The sequence below is a fragment of the Pantherophis guttatus genome, chromosome 6 (assembly GCF_059756535.1).
Source record: "Pantherophis guttatus breed Tessera chromosome 6, ASM5975653v1, whole genome shotgun sequence".
Classification (NCBI taxonomy): Eukaryota; Metazoa; Chordata; class Lepidosauria; order Squamata; family Colubridae; genus Pantherophis; species Pantherophis guttatus.
In genome coordinates, this window is record NC_142068.1 from 70,574,263 (window position 1) to 70,600,437 (window position 26,175).

Sequence of the window (26,175 nt, forward strand, 5' to 3'; positions counted from 1 at the left end):
TCCATGTGCTTAACACAGAAAAACAAGCAGTGTCCATTCCAATAGAAACCGATTCTGCTCCAGATTTTACCTTCAGCGTGGAAAAGTTTAGTTTCAGTTTCCACTGAAGGCTGGGGATTTCTTAAGTTTCCTTTTCTTCTCACCAGGCTATGCAAACTAATGGATCTCTTTGTTTTAAGAGAAAAAACAAAACAAAAAACAAAGCAGTCAGTAATTTTGTAGGAAAAAGAAACCCAGTTGCTTTCCATTCCACACCTCATACCAGAACTGCAATCATAAGGTAAGGAATTACTAAAAGTGTGTGGGTGGGTGGGCGTTGTTACATTTCTGGCTTTGATTGTTCATCACAACAGATACAGAATAACAGAGTTGGAAGGGACCTTGTAGGTCATTTAGTCCAACCCTCTGCTCAAGCAGGAGACCCTATACTTAGTGTGTCAAACTCACAGCCCGCGGGCCGGATGCGTGATGCGCTGGCCATGCCCACCCCCAATTTAGTGAAGGGGAAAAAATTATGATAGGTCACGGGACGACAATGTGACACCGTGAATTTTACACTCCTGCCCTATAAAATTTCTGACATGTGACTGTCCAGTCTCTTCTTGAAAACCTCCAATGATGAAGCACCCACAACATCTGAAGCAGTGGTGAAATGCTCCCGGATCGGGCCAGAGCGCCCGGTCCGGTAACGATCTTGGCTGGTGGTTCAGCGATCTGGTAGCGATGATGGAGAAAAACTCTGCCCACCCGTCCGGGTGTCATTACTTCCTGGTTTTAACCAGGAAGTAATGTGTTTTTTTACCTTCTGCACATGCGCAGAAGGTTTTGTGCATGTGCAGGTCTGTGCGCACACATGCATGCGTGCACAAGCGAAGCGTGCGCACACATGCGTGCATGCACAAGCGAAGCGTGCGCACCCACAGCACATGCGCTTCCAAACTGGTAAGGAAGGTAAGTGGATTTCACACCTGGTCTGAAGGCAAGCTGTTCCATTGGTTGATTCTTCTCACTGCCAGAAAATTTCTCTTTATTTCCAGGCTGAATCTTAATTATCAGTTTCCATTCATTGTCTGTCAAGATCCATCTGGATCTTGAGCCTATCATCTATGGCAGGGGTGTCAAACTGGTGGCCTGTGGGCTGGATGTGTCATGCACAGGCCATGCCCACCCCAGCTCTATGAAGGGGGAAAAAAAATCACAATATGTCACATGATGGCAACAATGTCGCAAGTTTGACACCCATGATCTAGGGCAGTGATGGCTAACCTTTTTGCCGTCACGTGCCAAAAGTGGAGGTTACGCGGGGGGGGGTCGCATATGTGTGTGCCCACACCCACAATTCAATGCGCCCCATCACCCCCCGCACCTGCATGTGCGACCACCCCATACTCCCCCTGTTTTTGGCACGTGATGGCCTGGTGGGCCCGGTAGGCCCGTTTTTCGCCCTCCCCAGGCTCCAGAGGCTTTCTAGGAGTGAAAACGGCCTTCCCCACCTGCCTGGAGGCCCTCTGGAGGCCGGAAATGGCCCATTTGCCAACTTCCAGTGTGCCCGGAAGGCCCGAAAATCATTTGGCCTGCGTGCTCATGTGCACTGCAGTTGACCTAGCGCAATGCTTTCGTGCCCACCGATATGGCTCTGTGTGCCACCTGTGGCACGCGTGCCATAGGTTTGCCATCACGGATCTAGGGTGTTGGCTCTTCCTTCCAATTTAATATCATCTGCAAATTTGGCAAGTTCCCCTTCTATTCCCTCATCTAAGTCATTTATGAAGATATTGAAGAGTACTGGGCCTAAGATGGAACCTTGTGCTACCTCACTGCTTACTTCCCTACATGTAGATGTAGTACCATTAAGGGCTACTTGTCGAGTACGATTTGTCAACCAGTTACAAATCCATTTGGTGGTGATGCTGTCCATCCTACATTTTTCTAGCTTACCAAGAAGTAGGTTGTGGTCTACTTTGTCAAATGCCTTGTGAAGTCTAAGTATACTATGTCCACAGCATTTTGCTGGTCTACTAATTTAGTCACTTTGTCAAATAATGAAATAAGATTGGCTTGGCATGATCTGTTTTTAACAAACCCGTGCTGGCTTCTCGTTATAACTTTATTTGTTTCTAGATGTTCACATATCTGTTTTTGGATTATCTTTTCGAGTATCTTCCCAGGTATTGATGTTAAGCTGGTTAGCCTGTAGTTTCAGGCTTAGCTGAGCCTGCAGCCGTACTCCAGGCATCACTAGCGCTTTGAACTTCTAACCTATTGCATCATCTTCCTTTAAGTTGCAACATCACCAATACCGATTCAGACTAAAGAATGCTCACAAAAATTAACATGACTTAAATCACCACCACCACCACAATCACAAGGGATCGAGTGGTTGCACAAGTAGCTAAGCTCCCCCTCCCTGGCAGCTGGTCTTCATGGACTGCCAGTGGTCTTCTGTCATTCATCATCGTTCCAAATCACGATGATGCCATGCAACAAAATGTATATCGGTGATGACAGGCACCAGCATTGCCTTCAGTACTTGTATCACAACACTGCACAACTACATAATAGGAGAATCTGTGCTGCCATTGTACTCTTAAAATTGGTCTTCCTTTCAAATCTTGCATGCATGCAAGAACACCAAATGATGATGTTTCATCTTTTCCTGACCAAAACTCCTTGTGGAGCATATTCTTCATCACAAATTTCCATAATTTAAAATTTGGGACTGTTTAAAAGGAGTCATTTTTACAAAAGCACGTGGCCTTTAAAATCAGTCAGAGACCGCGGATCTGTACATGTGGGGCCGAGAACAGGAAGACCCATTCCAGTGAAACTCCCTGCCAGATCTACCGCACAGGATTCTTGTGGGATCTAATAAAGTTAAATCTCACATCAGCTGCCTTGAAGTCTGGCACAAAAGATGAGATGCAAATCCAACACGTATAATAAAAATAAATCTATGAGCATATCAAAAGAGCCATCTGAAGAAGAATGTAAAGTTTAAATTTAATTTAAATTCAATGTGCTGGAAGAAATTTAGGGCCAGATTTCCCAGAGGAATTAAATTTGAATCAATATCAGTTTCCAAGAGGTAGCGTTTATTGAGTGGCCACGGTTCCAAAATAAGGTGTGTCAAAAAGTTTAGAGACCTGTTACACATTTTTTCATGCACATGTGCACAACTACCTGTTTTACAATCCTTTGGATATATAGACAATCAACCCTCTTCCTAAGCCTCCTTTTTCCAAGGTCTTCTGTTTTCCTGTCTCCATTAGGCCTAATAAGAGATTTCTGGGCAAGCATTTAACAGAATAACAGAATTGGAAGGTACCTTGGAGGCAGTGGTGGGATTCAAATAATTTAACAACCGGTTCTCTGCCCTAATGATTTCTTCCAACAACCAGTTCACCAAACTGCTCAGAAAGTTAACAACCGGTTCTCCTGAATTGGTCTGAACTGGTCTACTGAATCCCACCACCGCTTGGAGGTCTTCTAGTCTAACCCTCTGCTCAAGCAGGAGACTTCATACTATTTCAGATGCGTGGCTACTAGTCTCTTTTTAAAAGCCTCCAGTAATGGAGCATCCACAACTGCTGAAGGCAAGCTGTTCCACTGGTTTATTGTTCTCACTGTCAGGAAATTGCTGATTAGTTCTAGGTTGGTTCTCTCCATGGTTAGTTTCTAGCTATTGCTTCTTGTTTTGCCTTCTGGTGCCTTGGCAAATAGGTTGACTACAGTGGTGAAATTCAAATTTTTTTTACTACCGGTTAATGGTTCTGTGGGCGTGGCTTGGTGGGCGTGGTATGGCTTGGTGGGCGTGGCAGGGGAAAGATACTGCAAAATCTCCATTCCACCCCACACTGGGGCCAGCCAGAGGTGGTATTTGCCGGTTGTCCAAACTACTCAAAATTTCCGCTACCGGAAATTCTCCATAACCTGTCAGAACCTGCTGGATTTCATCCCTGGTTGATTCCCTTTTCTTTATGGCAATCCCTCATATATTGAAACACTGCTATCATATCACCCCAGTCCTTTTTTTTAACTAGACATACCCAATTCCTGCAACCGTTCATATGTTTTAGCCTTCAGCCCCTTAATCATCTTTGTTGCTCTTCTCTGGACTTTCCCCAACATCTTTTTTTATATTGCGGTGACCAAAACTGGATGCAGTATTCCAAGTGTGGTCTTACCGAGGCCTTATACAGCGGTATCACCACTTCACGTGATCTTGATTCTACCTCTCTACTAATGCAGCCTAGGATTGCGTTGGCTTTTTTAGTGGCTGCAACACACTGCTGGCTCATATTTAATTGATTGTCCACTAGGACTGTAAGATCCCCCTCACAGTTAGTACTATTGAGCCAGGTTTCACCTAATCTGTACCTATACATTTGTTTTTTCTTGCCTAAGTGTAAAACTTTACTTTTCTCTACACTGAATTTCATTTTGTTAAATAGGGCCCAGTGTTCAAGTCTGTCAAGATCCATCTGGATCTTGAGCCTATCTTCTGGGGTGCTGGTATTCCTGCTAGCTTGATGTTGTCTGCAAATTTGATGAATTCTGTTCCCTCATCTAATTCATTTATGAAGATATTGAGTACTAGGCTTAAGACAGACCCTTGGGGTATCCCACTACTACACTTCCCTCCATGTAGATGTAGTTCCATTAAGGGCTACATATTGAGTGTGGTTTGTCAGCCAGTTACAAATCCATCTGGTGGAATGCCATCTATCCCACCTTTTTCTAGTTTACTAAGAAGTAGGTTGCGGTCTACTTTGTCAAATGCCTTACTGAAATCCAAGTATATTTTATTGACAGCATTTCGCTGGTCCACTAATTTAGTCACTTTGTCAAAGAATGAAATAAGATTGGTTTGGCATGATCTGGTCTTGACAAACCCATGCTGGCTTCTGCTTATAAATTTGCTTGCTTCTAGGCGTTGTTTGATTACAGTAGTGTAGGGAAACAATAATATAGAATATAAAATACTGATATACTAGATTTAGTAAAAGCTTGTTATTCTGTAATCATTAGGTTCCTGTAACATATATATTGTGCTTTTGTATCACATATATTATTCCTTTCTATTTGTATCTCCTGTTACAAACATATTGTCATTAGGCCTCTGAAATGTATCTGGTATTTGTCAAACGTATGTCCCTGCCATTTGACCTGCTCATATCAATCTCTTTCTGTGCCACCTAAAAACATGGTATGTATCTGTTGGAACTCCAGCCATCAACAAAGGGGTAATTTACATCTCAATCCTAATTTATGCCTGATCTGGATAAGATCTGGTCTTCAGGAGCCAGGGGCTAAGTGGCCAATTAAGTAAACAAAGATAAGACTAATTGGAAGTTTAGATTCCTTTGCAGGGCAACAAAGAATACACAAACATAAATTAAGGGGCCAGAATTGGGGATCTAACTGATGCTTTAAAGGTATAAAACGTGGTTACATCTTCTCTGAAGATGTGAACCCTCCCATATACATATCTCTTTGTATGTGTTTGGAATGGTTTTACCCAGCCTTTTGTCTTTGATCAAAGATTAAATGTTGATTCTTATTCAAGCCTCCGTTTAAGTCTTTCTTTTTGGTTCACTGAGAGCTTAAGCGTATAGCCGGACCTTACAGTAGTATTAGTAGAGTAACAGTTAAGTGTTATACCTCTGGGTGGTGTACAAGTATGGCTTTAAATCTAACCTTAAGACATGGAAAGTCATTAAGAGACATAATCCACCTCCCAGGAACAGCTTGGGGAGGGGGCGGAATGTAGAAGAGAGAACTGCCTGGAAGAAAAGCAGAATAGAAATCTTAAGATTTCTGGAGCCATCCAAAAGGTTATTTAGATTATGCACCCTCAAAAAAAGAAACATCTTCAGCCATATTCCCAGATGTGCAATGCAATGCAGTGTGTGTCCCCACCCCCACCCCATGTACTTAAGACAGAAAAATGCAAGCAGCGTCCATTCCTTGAACTAAGAGAGTGTCGTGTATTAAGCTAGACCAGACTTATTCGCCAATCTTGACGTTATTTACCCCAAACCATGAAAAGCCAGCCTGTCCTGTCCGTGATCCCCTTAAACAGCGATTAACAATGACGGAAATCAGAAGAAATGGAAATCGATTCCGCTCCAGACTTTACTTTCAGCAGGGCAAAAATTAGTTTCGTTTCTCCCAAGTTCACTGGATCGCCTAAGTTTCGTTTTTCCTTTCTTTCTTTCTGAGCAGACGGGAGGCCGTGTGGAGCAACCGATCCTCTCCTGTTCCCTCTCCTCTTTCTGAAATTTAAAGAAAACCGGGATCGTCATTCCTTTAAGAAAAGGAGATTCCGTCGTTTTTTCCCCTTCCCACGCCTGATAATAAAACTGCAATCATGAGGTAAGGAAACGGATAATAATAGAGGGACATTATTTCTTCTTCTTCTTCTTCTTCTTCTTCTTCTTCTTCTTCTTCTTCTTCTTCTTCTTCTTCTTCTTCTTCTTCTTCTTCTTCTTCTTCTTCTTCTTCTTCTTCTTCTTCTTCTTCTTCTTCTTCTTCTTCGGATAATAATAGAGGGACATTTCTTCTTCTTCAATGGATAATAATAGAGGGACATTTCTTCTTCAATGGATAATAATAGAGGGACATTTCTTCTTCTTCTTCTTCTTCTTCTTCTTCTTCTTCTTCTTCTTCTTCTTCTTCTTCTTCTTCTTCTTCTTCTTCTTCGGATAATAATAGAGGGACATTTCTTCTTCAATGGATAATAATAGAGGGACATTTCTTCTTCAATGGATAATAATAGAGGGACATTTCTTCTTCTTCTTCTTCTTCTTCTTCTTCTTCTTCTTCTTCTTCTTCTTCTTCTTCTTCTTCTTCTTCTTCTTCTTCTTCTTCTTCTTCTTCTTCGGATAATAATAGAGGGACATTTCTTCTTCAATGGATAATAATAGAGGGACATTTCTTCTTCAATGGATAATAATAGAGGGACATTTCTTCTTCTTCTTCTTCTTCTTCTTCTTCTTCTTCTTCTTCTTCTTCTTCTTCTTCTTCTTCTTCTTCTTCTTCTTCTTCTTCTTCTTCTTCTTCTTCTTCTTCTTCTTCTTCTTCTTCTTCCTCCTCCTCCTCCTCCTCCTCCTCCTCCTCCTCCTCCTCTGTTAGTTCCCTGTCAGTTAAAGAATTCTGACTGGGGGGGGGGGTTTTCCAAAAAGAGAACTTTCTCTGCCGTTGCTCCCCCCCCACCCTGTGAGGTGGGCCCCCATTCTTCTGGCCTTCCAGAAAGGTGTACATGCATGGCTCTGCAGCCTTGCTTGGCACTCGCATAGGAACATGCAATGGGATTGGCTAGTGCCCTGAAAGTCATCTTCACCCTTCTCTTTTAATTAACTCTTTAATGTTGAATTTTAATCATCTTTGCCTTTTAAAAATTTGTTTCATCTGTATACTGCCCAAGAGTCCCTCTGTGAGGATGACGGGCAGTTTTAAAATTTGTTCTTAATTGTTGATGGAGAATGGGAAAAAAGGTAAGAGGAATTAATAACAGTGTGTACCTTAATATGTTGTACCTTCGTGGTTACCTTATAAATTAGGTGTGTTAATGAAATCCTGAATACACAGGAAAAAATACTGGGGGAGAGGATTGTGACTATGCAGGCAACTACCATCTTTTTGAAGTTGCTTTTGACCTAAAATCTCAACTCAACAGTCTAAACCGCATTCATGGCAACAACCACAACAATACTCACATTCACATATTCAGACTTTTGAGTTTTGAAATACTGATGGGAAAGTATTTTACCAAGAAGACAACAGATGTTTTGTGGGTAAAGATAATTATAGGTAATTTTAAAAAATACTATAATTGACCTGGAAAATTTTATACTTTATAAAGAAATTACTTCCTCTTTATACGAGTATATTCAATTTTAATAATTTATTGCCTTCTTTTAAAATACAACAAATGGTACCTTCTTCCCATATTTTATCTCCTATCTATAAACAAATCCTCAGAGCAGAGGTGGGGAATGATGGCCCCTTCATGACTTGTGGACTTCAACTCCCAGAATGTCACTGCGTTTTTTTTATTTACCAGCTGAGCTCTCATTTCTGGACTATCAGACTTTCCGTAGCTTGCCAAGAATCCTTATCAGTAAGCTAAACTGCGCATGTCCAACCCACATTTTTTCACTCACCTCCCTTTTGTTCTCTTGCCAGAAGTCCGACTGCTGAAAAGCAGCTGGCATGAACTTTTATTCAAAATGTAACTTATTAGATCAGTTAGGTGTTTTATTTTCTTTATAACAAATAAATGAGTTTTCTTAGAAAATATCTTTGGGTTTTGTTTTCTTAAAGTATACTTGCAAGGAAAGGTCTCGATCCGCCCCTCGTAATCAGGTGCGATTATCCCAAAAGCAGAATGGGATTAATCAACGCCCTGACACAGAATTCCCGAGTCAGCCATAAAAGGGCCATTGTTCCCACCCCTGCCTTAAAGCCTTGTCATTTCAACCTGATCAGCAAAGTCCCTTGAGGGTTACCAGAGATACCCATATTTCTATTTTAACAATGATCAAATAAATCAGCTTTGAATTCCTTTTACAACCTTGAAATAATGCCCTAAATTTTGATTTCATTTTTTTTGTCCCTTCACACAAAGTTCTTCATTTCAACAAGCCCCTTTTGGAAAACCAATATAGGAAATTTTCCAGAACATTCCATTTGTTTGTTTGCATATTCTTTCTTATTAAGACATTAGCCAGTCCTTTTTCCATATCGTTCTTGTAGCGGATGTATCACTTTTAAATACACTTCCAGATCAGTCACAATCTTGTCAGATAAAACTTGTTCCCCCTTCCTTAACAACTTTTAAACAGAGTCTATCTATATAGGCAGACATCTTAAAGTTAATGTCTGGGTCCATTGTTCAAAGATACCTTTCAATATATGTCCAGTGTTAAAATACTTTGCTTAATTCTGTGTAAGTCAAATTTAAGTGTTCTTCTCCTTTAATTATAAACTATAATTTCTTCGAGTTTCCTCTAGTGTCCAAACTTCAAAGTCTCATCTACGCTCTTTTAAACAATTCAAAACAAAATCATTTTCTTACGGGAAGGATTGTTATAATTAATTTCAGAATTGTATATTAAATCAAATACAATCAAAGTTCTAATAATCTTTGGCTCTTTATTCCCCAAATGTGCATTTTTAAAAAGTTTTTAAACTTGCACTTAATATTTCTTCCACTAAGGATTGAAGGAAACTCACCGGGTACTTTCTGACTTGTGGAACCAAAGGTTCCTAATAGCTAAAAAGTGGTTAACAGGCAATTCCCAAAAGTTTTTAGAAAAATAAGTATGCATACCCAATGTCTTTAAAGGCGCAAACTGGATTTGAGAAAGATGGCTTGTCTTCCAGTACTCTAAACAGTTAAAGACTGATGTTTTGCAGTCTCATTAGAAAAGCATCTGTCTGGAGCACTTTGTGGATGATCTCCAGTGCTCTATTTTTCTGTTCTCAGGCTCTTTATTTCACAGTGCTAAAAACACAGGCATCTTCAGATTAACATTTCTTCTCTGAAAGACCAATACTGCAAATACTACCGTATTTTCCGGCATACAAGATGACTGGGCATATAAGACGACCCCCAACTTTTCCTGTTAAAATATAGGGTTTGGGCTATACTCGCCATATAAGACTACCCCTCTTCCAACGCACACCAAATAAAAATTAAAAAACATCAACTGGCTCACCCACAATGTAAAAGCTGCTGTGCTAGACCCAAAATGGCCCCTGCAACAAGCAGGAACCTCACACAGCCACAAAAAGCCCAAAAAACCAACTTTCACACTTTACACACACAAAATTCCACATACAGCTTTGTGAGATTTTGTGTGTTTGTGTAGTTAGAGTGAAACACTACAGAAATACACTAAATCTCAGAAAGCTGCACAAATATTATTTTATTTTATTTTTATTTTTATATGAAAGCTAAATTTAAAACTTCCTAAACTTTAAATGGCTAGGTCTAAAAAAGAACAACTAAAAAAACCCCCAATTAACTATTTTTTTTAAAGCTCCCAAAGGGGGAAAAAACTTACCCAATAGAACAGGGGTCTCCAACCTTGGCAACTTTAAGACTTGTAGACTTCAACTCCCAGAATTCCTCAGCCAGCTTTGCTTTGCTGGCTGAGGAATTCTGGGAGTTGAAGTCCACAACTCCCTGCCTGCTTGATTGCAAGCAGGGAGTTGCTTGCTGATGGAATGGATTCAGGCAAGCGAAGCAAGGCAAGCGTTGCAACTAGCAGCTAAGGTAAGCATGCTGGAGGGGGGAAAAGTTTTTTCCTTTTAAATGGCTCTGGCAATCACAGCTGAGTTGCCTGATTAGCAGGCAACTCAGCTGGGATGGTCAGAGCTTGACTCGTCAGAGCCATTTAAGGCTCGTCAGAGCCTTTCGGGCTGGTCTGCTTGGTTACAGGAGAACGACACCCGGCGTATAAGACGACCCCCGACTTTTGAGAAGATTTTCATGTGTTAAAAAGTCGTCTTATACGCTGGAAAATACGGTACTAATTGCTCTCTACCAGTATATTTAACTAATATTTAAAAAGTATAAAAATCCATCACTAAATTCAGTTTATTTTTTAAAGAAAATCTCCCATTATCACAGATAATAGGACTGTTTCTTATTTTCATAATGTAAATGTCTCTCATTCTCTTTCCTTTTCCAGTCCCCTCTCCCAGGAAGGTTTAAAGGAGATTCTCCAACAACTTGAATGCCATTTTACATGGGAGTTGCAGAAAGAGCATATTGATCCTGATGAATTGGAGGAAAGAATTGCTGAGCAGATCCAGTTCTTAACCAGCAAATCCAAAGTTCGAAATTACAACCTTCTTGCCTATGTGAAATTCCTGAACGACAAGAAGGACGAAGCCCTGGAAAACCTGCAGAAAGCTGAAGAGGCTGTGCCCATAGAATACCCTGAGGATGTTGAAAAGAGAAGCCTGGTCACCTGGGGCAACTATGCCTGGGTGCACTACCACATGGGCAACCTTACTGAATCCCAAGCCTACGTGGAGAAGGTAGAAAACACCTGCAAGCAACTTGGAAGTGAATTTCCTTATAAGATGGAGCTCCCACAGATCTTCTGTGAAAAGGGTTGGGCTCTCCTCAAATTTGGAGCCAGGTATTATGAAAAGGCCAAGGAGAACTTTGAAAAAGCCTGGGATAAAGAACCTGAAAACCCAGAATTTAATTCAGGCTATGCAATTACAGTATACCGCCTGGAAGATTATTATGCAAAAAAATGTTCTGGAAAAGGCTCTTCACTGGAACCTTTGAGGCTTGCAGAAAAACTGAATCCCAATGACATGTTTGTGACTCCTCTCCTTGCATTAAAGTTACAGGAAACAAACAGAGTGAAGGAAGGAGAAAAATACATTAAGGAAGTGCTTGGAAAACATCCTGACGTTCCATATGTATTAAGGTATGCTGCCAAATTTTACAGAAAGAAAGGAGACATAGAGACATCATTGCAACATTTGAAGAAAGCATTAAGCTTGACTCCGAACTCTGCATTCCTGCACCATCAAATTGGAATATGCTATAGAATACAGTACTTTGTCCTGAAAAAAAAAGTGTCCAAGGACCAATTCCAGTCTGTTCTAAAGCAGTATGAACTGATGAAACTTTGCATTTTTCATTTCCAAAAAGTGGTGGAGCGTAAAACCAAGTTTGTCTATGCTTATATTGACCTTGCTAACATGTATGCCGAAAAAAAACAGCTACGGGAAGCGGATGAAACCTTTCAGAAAGTGTTTGCCATCAGCAACCTAACTGCTACAGAGAAGCAGCAGCTCCATTTTAATTATGGACGTTTTCAGGAACGTCATAGAAAATCAGATGTGAACGCTATGAAACAGTACCTGCAAGGGCTGAAAATTGAAAACAATTCGTTTGAACAAAAGAACTGTGAAAGAAGCTTGAATAAATTGGTAGATAAGACAGTTAAGAAAGGTCTAATATGTGTTGAGTTATTTGAAAGCTTAGGATTCACCTTCCAACGCCTTGGATTAAAAGAAAAAGCCATTGAAGCCTACGAATCAGCCCTGAAAATGGATCTTGGGAATGAAGAGTATCTGAGTGCAGTTATGAACTTGAAGCTTTCCTTGGAAAGCTAAATGTTTGCTATGTTTGGAAAGCATGTGGTTTCCAAATATTTTCACCTTTGTGTTTCATGCCATGTCAAAAACCCAAACTTTTACAGCATTTACAGTTGCCTTGAGCTAGAGTACTTACATCTCTGCTGTGTGTGTGTGTGTTTTTTTTTAGAAGAATATTAGCTTCTAATAAGGCCTTCTTAGAATACTAAAACTCAAAACATTAAACTGAACAGCAAGCAAGATTAAAAAAAGAATCAATGTATATATGGGGTGGAAGTGGCATCTTACGATGATGCTGTGTGGCTTCAAGTCCTTGCAGAAGCTGCAATGACTCTGTGCATGTATCCAATTTACCACTGAGCCATGGTGGCGCAGTGGTTAGAAGTCACTTTTGCAGTGCCTTCTAACTGTCCGCCAGCACTTTGATTCTCACTGGCTCAAGGTTGACTCAGCCTTCCATCCTTCCACAGTGGGTAACATGAGGACCCAGAGCGTTGGGGACAATTCGCTTACTCTGTAAACCACTTAGAGAGGGCTGCAAAGCACTGTGAAGTGATGTATATAAGTCTTAAGTGCTATTGCTATGTCATCTGCTTCAATTGTGAAGAGAGGCAATGGGGCAGTTCTGCTTCTGTTAGAAAGGGAAGGGCTCCTGTCATGTCATGATTTAGCTTTGGGGATGGGACAACACTTAAATATTATCAAACTAAAACATTGCATAGGCTAATCTGCAGGCAACCTCAGTCTTATGTTTATCCTGCAGTTCTATATATTAATTGGTTCCCTAGGCAAAGAAATTTCAGTCCCAATACATCTGCAGGGTTAGACTTTCCTTTGTCAGGACAAAGTAGTGGTTTGTGGTTTGTGACATAGATAGAAATACAACTTAGCAGCAAAAGCTAAAATTTTCAGTATAAGAGCTAAAATTTACCTAGTATATGGAATTTGACAACTACTCATTCTCCATGCTCTTATGACTGATACTGCAGCATTGGAAAGATAAAGGTATGGCCACATTCACTCAACAGATTGAAGAGCTGTCCTCTATGAGTGGATTGCCTATAGGTATACTGTGTGTGGACAAGCATAATGTACTCTGTGACACATTTATACTCAGTTATAGATGCGTATTAAATATATATGTCTTGAATAATATATTTTTTGCTCTTTTGTATTTTTTAACCTCTTAAAGTAATCTGTTACTTTTCTTTGATAATGTAGCTTACTGCTATCATAATTACCTTTGTAAATACCAAATAAATTGGCCTTACAGGTCTCTTATGGCTATTTAAAAAAAAAAAAGGGGGGGGGGAAATACAGTAATTTTTTTATTTTTTATTTTGGCTTTTATCCTGCACAGTGATCTGTGAAATATCTGGCTCTGCTGAATAAAAGTAAAATATCCTGACCTTTGCATTCTTCAAGGTATCACCTGCAGAAAGTTGTAATTGCTGTAACTAAAAAGTAAATAATCTGGACAATAGCTTTAGGGAAACTCCTGTTTAATTGCTGGGTTGTTCATAAATGAAGATGCTATCACAAATAATTGAGGTAGCTGGCCCAAGTTCAATTTAATTCAAGTTCAGTTCCCAGTTACTTTATTAATCATGTGGTTTTCTTTGAAACTGAGGAAGTAATCTGCCATTGGTACTTCTGGAATGCTATTTGACTTCTGAGTCTAGCCTAGTCAGGAAGCTAATGAGAGTAGCCTCCCATTCAAATACCAACCAAATCTTGTTTTATCATTTTGGGATTAACCAAAGCCAGCCACAGATCTTCGTCTGATTGATGATTTCCTTAGCAAAGACATCACAATTGAATACGGGTGTGTACATTTTTTATTTATTAACCACATTAGTCAAAATTATCTTGTTTCTCATTGCAAAAAATCTGAAGTAGTTTATAATAAAATTCATTAAAAATGAGAGGGGAGGAGGGTTGGTGGATGGAGAAAACCATCCTACAAAGAAAAGAGTTATATATCTACTCTGTTGGTGTTGGATCTGGCAAATTGCAAAGGGGAAGTCATTTTACAGGGTGGCAGCATAGCAAATCATGAAGAGAATGGCAGTTCAGTTGGCGGTGTTTGTGTGTGTGTTTGCTTCATGTTACTAGAACAGAATATTCCTAAAGTGAATGTTTGGTACTAAGTTAAGACCGTTAAAAAAATACACAGGTATAACATGCATCATTCAGGTGTACAACAGTTGTACCAGCATTTTTAAAACATGTCTTATTTGCAGTTTTCACATCATACATATTTTGTGGACTGTGTATTGATTGGGTGAAATCTTTTTAAAATAACGCTAACAATAATAATGCAAATAAGTATGTGTAATCCTAATCTTCCAACTTCAACAATACTATTCTCTCTTTATAATTCTTTTATCATTTTCCCCATTAATTCATTTAAACATAGGTAACATTTCTTTGCGCCATGTATTTGTTATCCCCTACTAAATTACTAATATTTAATATTTTAAAAATTACTCATTATTCCACCATAATTTCAATATTCCAAATGTGTAGGATTACTAATAAAGCCAAATATTAACAATATTATTATTATTATTATTATTATTATTATTATTATTATTATTATTATTATTATTTGAATTTGAATTTGAATTTGAATTTGAATTTGAATTTGAATTTGTATACTGCCCTACTCCCGAAGGACTCAGGGCGGTGAACAGCCAGATAAAATACATATAATACAAATATTAAAAAAGCATTAAAATACAATTAAATAATTTGGCCTGGAAAATGAAATTTAAAACACCCCAAATTCTTAAGACAAATTTAAAATTAAAGAATTTTAAAAGTTTAAAAGAGAGGTTAGGCCAGGCCGGCCTGCTGGAAAAGAAATGTTTTGATGGCACGGCGAAAAGCGTGCAGGTCCGGGATCCTCCGTATCTCCGGGGGGAGCTCGTTCCAGATGGCGGGTACCCCCACAGAGAAGGCTCTCCCCCTGGGGGCCGCCAGTCGACATTGGCCGACGGCACCCTGAGGAGCCCCTCTCTATGGGAGTGTACTGGTCGGTGAGAGGCTACTGGTGGCAGAAGGCGGTCTCGTAAATACCTCGGTCCTAAGCCATGGAGCGCTCTAAAGGTGGTAACCAAAACCTTGAAGCGCACCCGAAAGACCACTGGGAGGCAGTGCAGCTCGCGCAGGAAGGGGGTCACATGGGAGCACCCCGTCGCTCCCATAACCACCCGCACGGCTGCATTCTAGACCAGCTGGAGCCTCCGGGTGCTCCTCAAGGAATCCTGCAAGTGTATCTCAAAATCCCCACAATTTCTAATCTGTAATATTTTAAATTCACAATATACTTTAACACACTATTAATGTTGATAATACAATTAGATTACCTAATCCTAAATTTCCATCTACTAAACTTAACTTATTTTTAGTTATAGTAAGTTGTATTATCTGTTAATATATATACTACTATTTTCTCTATTTGTATTTTTCTATTTTATTATTTTATTTTCTCATTATCCATCATCTCTTAACCTTTTTGAAATTCCATCATTTATTGACTTTTTAGTCAGCCTTTTATCTCTCTCTCTCTCTCGGAATCTTGTAGCTCTTTTTGATAGATTTGCGCCTACTGAACATTCCCTTTGGGTGCCCTTTGTTTCTTTCTCCTGTATTATTTGAACACCCATCCACAAGACTTCCTCTTTTTTTTTAAGAAAAGAGATTTTTCTTTTTTTCCTCTAAACCTTTCCTTTTTTTAAAAGAGATTTTTCTTTTTCCTGTCTGTTCTATTGTAAACTTTTAAGGAGTTATTTAATTCAGGGGTCTCCAACTTTTTGGACCTCAGGGACCACCAAGTTCATAATTTTAAATCCTGCGGACCACTAATACGAATCCAGCACGCCACTTGCTGAAGCGCTGGACTCCCAGTGATGGGATGGGATCCTTCAGGCACTCTCCCTCCTCTCTCCCTCCCTCCCTCCCTCCCTCCCTCCCTCCCCCCCTCTCTCTCCCACTCATTTTCTTTCATTTTCTCTCTTTCATTCTCTCTCTCTCTTTGTCTCTCATTCTCATTCTCTGATTCTGTCTCTCATTCTGATTCTTATTCTCTGTCTCTTTCTCATTCTCTCATTCTGTCTCTCATTCTCATTCTCTCTTTCTTTCTCATTCTCTTCTGTCTCTTTCACTCTCCCCCTCTCTCTGTCTCATCTCTCTCCCCCTTTCTTTCTTTCTCTCTCCCACTCTCATTCTCTCTCTTTCATTCTCTCTCTGATTCTCTTTCTTTCTCTCATCTCATGGGCCAGCCAGTGTCTTGAGGCTGAGAGGAAGTCAAGCGTCTCCCTGAGAGATTGAGGTACATGGAGCACCAACAAGGGCCAGAAGAAATGCTTTGCTCCCACTCTGGAATATGGAGCAAATCTCCATCCCCCCCCTTCCCTTCTCAGGCCAGGTGAGGAGTGACTGGAAAGGGAGGGCAAGGGGCGGGAATAGCCACTGGTGGGTTCAGCTGACAGAAAGGTACAGCAGGGGGAAGAAACAGCCCGGGGTTCCCGCCACCCATTACTTTGGCCTGCCTGCACTGCAACCCCCCCTTGCACCTCATTCCAGCCAGTGAGGGCTGCGCTACAAAGTTGCAAGTTGCATGAATCTCCCTCTACAACGAAGATTTACAGCCCCACCATGAGTTGCCTGGCCAGTCTCATATTCCAGAGCTCTAGTCACAGGACTGGCCATTGCTCATCCCAGAGCAGCTCCTTCACCTGGGTGCACCAGAGACCACCAAAATTTTCTTGCGGACCACCATGTCCGCAGACCACCGGTTGGTGACCACCGATCTAATTGATTCCTACTTATTAATCCTTTATCTTTTAGCTTCTTGCATCTCATTTTGATTTTCCCCTTCTACTGCTTCTTATTTCTCATCTATTTCCTGAATATAGTGTTGCTCTTTCCCCACCAATTGTTGAGTGACTTCTACATTCATTTCTGTGTCTTTAAACAATCCCCTTGTCTCCTTATTGTTCTTTATAGTTTCAGGCACACTTTTTAACATCAAGAATATTTCTTCGTATGCCTCTATCATCCCCTGTAAATCCATTTTATAACAATTTAATAAAAATTACTCAGTATATTTCTATAGTTCCAACGTCTCAATATTTAAAAGCTCCTATTTAATAAGATTTCATTAATCCCATAATTATACCTCCAAAACCCCTATGATCTTTAAAATTCTTTAGTGCTTTACAGCCTTACAATTTTCCAATTATATATCTTCCCAATTATCCAAATTTTAAAGTCTTATCTAACTTTCCTTCTTTTCTTCTATCACCTTTCTTCTTTTGTCTTGTAGAATGCTCTGTTAAATAACATTAATAGTCCAAATCCAAATTAATTCACTAGATTCCTCCAATCTTTCAGATCCATAATCCTATAGCAAATTTTAATAAAGCTTAGTTATTTGCAAGTTAGTTCCTTTTAGAAATCTTCAGAAGAGAAAAAACCCCTCAGTATTCTCAAAATATCCAAGTTGTCTTCTAACAGGAGTTGTTTCCTAAAGTCAAGGTCAGGCCACCTTCCAGATGTTGTTACTTCTATTCTGTGTATTAGACTTTGTGTGTATTGGGTTCACTTTCACTGAGTATACTGCGGCTATGGTGCTGTAGTACTTCTCTTCTTCCAGTAGATGGCTCTCTTGTTCCCAAATCCAACATTAAACAATCTGTCAAAAACAGCTGATTATCAGATAAATCCAGGGGGTTTAGAAATACAAGTAAACAGGACAGTTTCTCCTGAAAATCACCTTTCAAAATGTTAAGTTTTTTTCAGACTTTCTGTATTTTAAAGCTTCCATTGGGCTTCTTTCACCTCTTGATTTTCAGTTTGTTTTTTTTTCTCTGTGTATTTAATCGCTGCTTTCTTAGGCTTGGAGGTTATCTTTTAAAATTCTTGTACTTAAATCAGGTCTCTAGAGTAAAAGTTGGGAATTATCTCACCCAGTTTCAATGCTCGTGTCCATGATCTGCTCCAGCAGAAATCTTGCAGTCCCGGTCTCAGCTTTGTGACTGCCAAAAATGGCCATTGTCCCTGCTTCCGTTCCGGAGAGCTTGGTTCAACCTAATGAGGAAATTGCGAGATCCTCGTGGTCAGCGAAGCACCTCTCCTTCCTTCACCACCCCTACAAAGTGGCTATGACCCTGTAGGGTCTCCTGACAGCAGCTACTGGTTGGATTTTGCAGGGCTTGGCGGAGCCCACTATTTTCCAGCCATTCTTGCCACGACGTCAACCGGAAGTCACATTCCATATTCATGGAGCAGGTTTAGAATAGATGTTCTTGGCTCTGAATGAGTGTACCTTTGAGGTTCCTTGAAGGAAAGAGTGTCAGGGTTCCAAGTAACACCCCCAAAAAAGAAAACTTTGAGGCTTGATTTTCCTCAAAGTTACATCTTATTAGAGATGTTATATTGACACATCTGGGAAAACCTGAATCTGAAAGTTTCCAGGTTTTCCCCACCCAAAGAAAAGTTCAAGTCCCTACCCAACACCCGGAAGTCCATCACATGATCCAATCAGACATTGTCCCAACTGGAGATGCCTCCCAGCTCCAGCCTTCCAGGTGCAGGGCAAGTTGTCCTTGACTTCTTGAGAAAGGAATGTTACTATGACTATATATCAGCCATACTCCACACAATCCCCCGTCCCAGTTTTCCACAGTAGTAAACATGGCAGATCTGAAGGCCTAACACAAAAGATGGCTTCTAGGCCTGATGAAGAGGTTGTAGTAAGACCTGAGCTCCCTTGTGTAGTTTTTGCAGCCACAATTGTGGAATTTCTCCCACAGGGTTAGATACCAGCATCGCTCCCCAAACTAGAATATCCAGATCTGGGTGCTAATTTATTGCTTGTTTTCCTTGTTGGTGGCCTGTCTTCTTCAGAATCATGGAGAAGGGCCTTTATTTCTCTACCAAAACCACTACTTGATGAAAGGCTGGTTTGCAGGAAAATGTTGACAAGGAAGAGATAATCTGATGGATCTGGTCAGGGGCCCATTACTCAAATGGCCATCTGTGGTCAGATCAATTGTTATTATCTTCAGTCAATTGACAAGTTTCTCACAGGAAAGCTCTAGGGAGGATCCTTGAGGTGTGTATGATATTATTATACTTCAGGTATCATAAACAAGCTTGTAATCTCTTGTAGGAAATTAATTGAGTGGTTTGGATTTCTCTCTCCATCCCTATGGGTAGCTAGGAATAAGGACACTATGGCAGCGGTGAAATCTGGCCAGATCTATCTGGCTCGTGCGAACCGGTAGGGCCTGTGGTGGGAGCTCCACCTACCTGCCAGGACGTCATTATGTCCCATTTTTGACCCACTGCATGCGCAGAAGAGGCGCGCGCACGCTCACATTTCCGAACCAGTAGCGAAGGTAAGTGCATTTCACTGCTGCATTATGGTTCATTTTTCAACATAGCTACAAGACTTTGATGCTACTTGTGTTTATTTTTTTATCTAAGGTGAAGGAACAAAAGTCTTTTCGTGAGACTTAATGTAAGATTAGGAGAAATCTGCTGAAAACCGTAACATTGGTTGCATATGTGGACAATTTTGAAAAAGAGAACTCCACACCTTTTTAAGAAGATGCAGTGACAGTTTGGTGCAGTAGTTGAAGGTGCTGTATTAAAAGTGGGAACCATAAGTTATAGACTTTAGACATGAGGTCTGCTTTGAGTCAGTCATTCTCTCTCAGCTCTAGAAAGAAGGTCCTGGCAAGCCACTTCTGAAAATGTTGCCAAGAAAACTGCAGGAACTTGTTCTAGCGGTCTCCAGGAATCAGGGCTGTCTTAATGGACCATAAAAATAACAATGGCATCAATGCTCGTGAATCATAAGCACCACATAGAATCTCTACACCAGGCAGTGAATAGAAACTTTCCTGGAGGTATAGGGGACTTAGTCTTAAGAGTTTTGTTTCTGATTTCTGTTTAGACATTTGATCGTCCTCTGAAGAATAGGTTGGCGTTTATGGAGCTTCACAAACCCAGTTTAGTAGCAAGCACATCTTGCTTTTTTTGTATCAAGCAAAATTCCAAAATCTTCGCATCGAACATCTGTTGTATATGTATGTAACTGCTGGAACATCTGTAGTTCTTTCTGGCTGGACAAATTTTATACTTAAGCTTTCCTAACTCTTAAGTAGCTACTGGTAGAAGTTCTAGAAGTACAGATGTTTTCCTAGAATTCATTTCTTTTGGGCAATTAATTGTGACATATTTATAAGTTAAGCCTATTGAGGAATATAAATGTATAAATAGACAGTAAAACTACTGGGCAATGGGTGACCTGAATACTCCTGAGGAAGGCTGGTGCAGATGATCACATATTAGGCCTCTGTGACAAATTTGCAAGGCATTTGGGGAAGAAAATTGCTTATATTCACATATGTTGGCTGGGCAGATCCATTAAGAGATGACAGAAGCATTCATTGGAGGTGGTTTGGCCTTGTCAATCCTGAGCAATCTCTGTGGCAACTGGTTTGCTGCCACATTGGATTTCTCACTTGTCAGGGAGGTATAGAGATTGCGAAAGGGCAGTGAATAATGTGCCCTTGGGTAAAGGAGTGCTCCCATCCACCTTGAAGGAAACAGAAGTGCATCTTTTCCAACTGGGTGGGATATCTAGCAGCTTATCTTCTCACTTTCAATGAAGGTTGTTAAGCTTGCAGTTATGGAGAGGAACAGGCGAAGTGGACTGTCTAGGACTATGTTCTTTTCAGATTGGTTTCAAGATTTCATGGGTTGACCTTGTGGATACCCTGTAGGTGGCCAGCATACTTCCTGATCCTGCTGGATCGCCTGGCTTCCTTCAGTACTATCATTAATGGTAATCCTGGACTTTCTGTGAGACAGCTTTGATCCTTGATGCACTTGCATGTCCTCATGCAGAATAAATCTTCAAAATTAGGAAGGGAGCCTGAGTTTTTAATGTTGGAAATGCAGATTAAATGGTAACCAGGAGGACCTTTGCAAAGCTCCATCTTGTGCATTTGTGGTCACCATTCTCCAACTTGGAGGTCTATTGCTGGTCACTAAATTAACAGATCATTTCAATTCACTCTACATGGTGCTGCCCTTGAAGACCATTCAGAAGCTACAATTGATCAGGAAGGCAGTGATCGGAGTACTAATGAGCACATCACAATTTCCCCTTGTTATCCCACAGTTTTGTAAGTCCAGCTGGTTGCCAGTGGACTTCCAGGTTAACTTCAGAGTGCTGAACTTTAAAGCTCTACATGGCTTTAACTTTAAAGCCTCACATGGTGCAGGATCATAATGAAAAGACTACATCAATCTTTTCAGGTAGGCAAGATCAGGAAACTGCATAGGTTTGACTTGAACTGCACTTTATGGAGATACAGCAACAAAATCCTGAAACCCAGATTGAGTTCACCTCTCTTATACCCCATAGAATTAGGGTAGAGTCAATCTGAACCTCTTTCACTGTTTCCTGGGGTTAAAACATGGTTTATTTAATCATCTGTGCCTATTTTCTCCAGGGTCATGTCCATGGTTCTCTAATCTATTGACAGAAACTGGTCTCTCTTCATCTCCTTGTATTTTTTTCAAGCCAGCTTCTCTCTTATCACTGGTAGGGTTTCAGTGATCCTTGGGTTTATTTATCCAAAATATACTAAAATATAGATAGGGCAGCTCACTAATGATCATTTTTTGTACTCTCTAATTCAGGGGTGTCAAACTCAAGGCTCGTGGGCTGGGATGCATCATTGCTAGCCCTGCCCCTGCCTGGTTTAGCAAAGGGGAAAAAATCCCAATACATCACATGATGCCACTGTGACAATGCAAGCTTGACACCCTTTCTCTGGTTGAGGAGTTGGAAGGAAGATCTGATGATCTCATCATTCTGAGGTCCATGGCAAATCCCAATCTTGTTCTTTAAAGACAGAAAGGTCAGCAAGATATAAAACATCATCTTCATACATTTACCATGCTTTAAAAACCCTTTATATTCCTCTCCCTCCCGAAAGAAGGATTAGTATAGCAATTTGTATGGAAGCCAAGGTAGCACTGAGATGTGGGTTAGAGCAATGAGCACAATCTGGAGGTCATTAGAATTTTCCGTTCCCATGTAGACTACCTACAAATAATTGGGCTGCCTAATTAAAAGGAAGAGAAGGACATGTATTCCCATTGGCGCCGCTTGCCTTCCTATGCAGGAAAACCAGCTGCACAAGTAAAATAAATATTTTGGTATTACATCAATTATCTGAACATTAAAATATCTTTTTAAAGTTTTTGACATTCCTTTCAGATAGAGGCAAGAGGATGTAGGAGGAGCAGGTCTATATAATAATTATGTTGGTTAATATAATTATGGTTATGGGAGCGGCGTGGCGCTCCCATGTGACCCTCCCTCCTGCGCGAGCTGCACTGGTTTCCGGTGGTCTTCCAGGTGCACTTCAAGGTTTTGGTTACCACCTTTAGAGCACTCCATGGCATCGGACTGGGGTATTTACGAGACCCCTTCTGCTACCAATAGCCTCTCACCGACCAGTACGCTCCCATAGAGAGGGGCTTCTCAGGGTGCCGTCGGCCAAACAGTGTCGACTGGCAGCCCCCAGGGGGAGAGCCTTCTCTGTGGGGGCACCTACCATCTGGAACGAGCTCCCCCCAGAGATACGGAGGATCCCGGATCTGTGCACGTTTCGTTGTGCTCTCAAAACATTTTTATTTCAGCAGGCTGGCCTGGCCTAACTCTCCCTTTTAAAATTTTAAATCATTTAATCTGCTTTACAAATTGGGTGTTTTAAAATTGTTTTCGGCCAAAATATTTAATAATTTTAATGGACTTTTAATGTTTGTATTATCCGTATTTTATCTTGGCTGTTCACCGCCCTGAGTCCTCCGGGAGTAGGGCGGTATAGAAATTTGATAAATAAATAAATAAATAAATGTTTCTAAAAAAATTAGGTGTACTTTTAATGGCTACAGATCAAGTCACAGATTGGGAAGAAACCAAAGTCTGGCTGTGTTCTATAACATGATATGCAATGTTTGTTTTCTCAAAATACACGAAGCTTCAAAATATCCATCATCATCACTATTTTCACCGTCGTCATCATCACCACAGACTCATGAGTCTACAAACACATAAATTGCTATAAAGCATTATTGCTGAACAACAACAATCATAGTAATAAATTAATATGTTTCCTTCATTAATGTGCCTTTCTATAAACATGTTTTTCTCCCATCATTTTTTCTTCAAGGTTGTTTAAAGTCCTGTGCTTATAATGCTTCTATTGTCTGCTTTGGTTTTGCATGATTAGCTGCTCATTCTTCTATAGATGCTTGGTTTCATTGCTTTTCAGTATAACTTCCTTTATTAGGGAGTCATTATCAACCTTAAAAACTACTTTTATGATAACAGTTATAGTAACAGAATCTTATACAATGGTACCTCAGTACCATTTATTTTATCTTGAATTTATATACCGCACCTTCTCCCGAGGGACTCAGGGCGATGTACAGCCAGATAAAAACATAGAAAATAAACCTTAAAAAACAATTAAAAGGATATAAATTAATTTGGCCCCAATTTAAGATAACAAACCAATTAAAAATTTAAAAAAATTAAAAAATATGTTAAGCCAGCCCGGCTTGCTGAAAGAAGAAAGTTTTAAGGGCACGGCGGAAGGCACCGAGGTCTTGGATCCTCCTTATCTCAGGAGGCAGCTGATTCCAGAGGGTAGGTGCCCCCACAGAGAAGGCCCTCCCCCTGGGGTCACCAGCCTACATTGTTTGGCTGATGGCACCCGAGGAGGCCCTCTCTGTGGGAGCGCACAGGTCGGTGGGAAGTCGTCAGTAGCAGCAGGCGGTCTCGAAGATAACTAGGTCCTATGCCATGGAACGCTTTAAAGGTGGTAACCAACACCTTGAAGCACTCCACGCACTCGTGGAGTTTCCATCGGCTCTTTCTTGAACTCAAAAGAACCAAGATGGAGCAATCTTGAATTTCTTTCCCACCTGTCTTCCGATCGAAGTTGACATTTACTTAACTGTACCTGTATTCCTCCTTCAAGGTTATCTCCATATTCCTCTACGAATATGCATAACTTCTAGATCCCACAAGGTGGCACTGCCTAATAGAGCATGCCAGACCAGAGATAACAGTCACATAAGATAAGAGAAGACAGAAACAGACAGAGATAAAGTTTAAAGGAAATTAGTTCTAGCAATGAGGAGGATGTGGGGGAGATAAAATGATTAACTCAGCCCTGAGAAAATAGTGTGAGAAAAAGTGTCAGAACATCCCCACATTGACTTTTGTCCTTTAAAAAGAGACAGTGGAAGCTTTGGATTCCGGCAGGGGAGGAAGGATGGGGGGTAGGTAAAAAGTCACTATTGGTTTCTGACTCTCACACGTCAATGTGAATTGTTAGGATAAGTTCAGCACAGTGATGGGATTCAAATTTTTTTACTACTGGTTCTGTGCGTGCTTAGTGGCCGTGGCATGGCATGGCTTGGTGGCCGTGGCAGGGGAAGTGTTAGGGTGTGTGTAAAAAGTGTTTGTTGCTTGTGCAACGAGCAGAGCAGAAACACACAGGGAAGGAGATAGACGTGCAGCTCGTGTGAGAAAAATACTTTATATACAAGATAATAAGCAGTCTCGGTGTAGGTAAAACAGTCCAAGGTCATAAACAGTAATATCAGTCCAGTAAGTATCTTCCCTTACCAAAGCAAACAGACTTTAGTAACTCTTGGTATACAGTACCATATAACAATTCAGTCTAACACCAATCAGCAGAAAGATGCAGGAAGCAACAGGAACAATCAGGAACAACGAACGCTTCTCTGCGCTGCTTATTTATGCACTGTAGTCTAATTACAGGGTTCAGCAAACCCTGATTACGTGGCTCAGTTGTTTCTTAAAGAAACAGATATATTGCCTGACCAACAAGTTAGGAGTAAGCTATAAGCTGAACCTAACAGGAAGGATACTGTAAAATCCCCATTCCCAACCCACTCCAGGGGAAGGATACTGTAAAATCTCCATTCCCTATTTGCCTGTATCTAAGGTTACAATAAACCTCCTAATTGTCTGAAGCACACACCGTCTTGGTGCTTACACTATCCTTGCACAAAACTTTGATATTTTGGTTTGCTTATCTGATTAATAAACATCATCATCTGATTATGGACTCCCTTGTCTACCAGGAACATCAAGAAATGACACTGGATTACCAGGAGTAAACAAAAGATTTAAAAGGGCTAAGATGATTACAATTTTTTCTTAAAGTGTAAAATATATTTATGAAATTAACAAAATAGGCTGGTGGATGCTTAGAAGACTCCTTTTAAATTTCAAAAGCAATGAAATATTAAATCCTGCAGGAATGATTTAAAGATCAAGAACATGCAGAGAAAAGAAGAAGGAATATAAAGTTGGCCTATTTGACTAGAAATAAACGATTTGTTTGATTTTTTGGTAATTCGTAATGGACCTTCTGTTGAACATTGATTATGATGAGTGAATGAAAGATTTCTGGATTACGTATAAATAAAAGTTAGGCTATGGGGACAAAAGTTTGTTTATTTGTAACTTTAAAGGTAGATGAAAAATTACTAAACACGTAGTCCTTGACTTACAACAGTTCATTTAGTGATCGTTCAAACTTATAACTGTACTGAAAAAAATGACTTATGACAGTTTTTCACATTTATGATCATTGCAGCATCCCTGTGGTCATGTGATCAAAACTCTTGACTCTTAGCAACTGACTCATATTTATGACAGCTGCTGTGTCCCAGGGTCATGGGATCACATTTTTCAACTGTCTGACAAGCAAAGTCAATGGGGAAACCAGATTCACTTTACGACCGTGTTACTAACTTAACAACTGCAGGGATTCATTAACAACCGTGGCCAGAAAAGTCATAAAATGAGGCAAAACTCACTTAACAAATGTTTCATTTAGCAACAGAAATTGTGGGTTTGATTGTGGCCATAAGTCGAGGACAACCTGTATTAGCTTATGCCCAGTG

General features: G+C 40.3%; 1 protein-coding gene across 2 annotated transcripts; it reads left to right on the forward strand.

The window, feature by feature from the left end:
- Positions 1-130: 130 nt before the first annotated feature.
- Positions 131-13,408, forward strand: LOC117673167 (interferon-induced protein with tetratricopeptide repeats 5-like). 2 transcript variants are annotated; one of them, XM_087871733.1, is made up of 2 exons: positions 131-280; positions 10,701-13,408. In XM_087871733.1, exons 1-2 carry the CDS (start codon positions 150-152, stop codon positions 12,148-12,150), a joined length of 1,581 nt encoding a protein of 526 aa, XP_087727859.1. In that variant the 5' UTR covers positions 131-149; the 3' UTR covers positions 12,151-13,408. The 2 variants fall into 2 exon arrangements, with proteins under 2 accessions (XP_087727859.1, XP_087727858.1); XM_087871732.1 differs by lacking the exon at positions 131-280 and adding an exon at positions 6,226-6,375.
- The last annotated feature ends 12,767 nt before the right edge of the window (positions 13,409-26,175 follow it).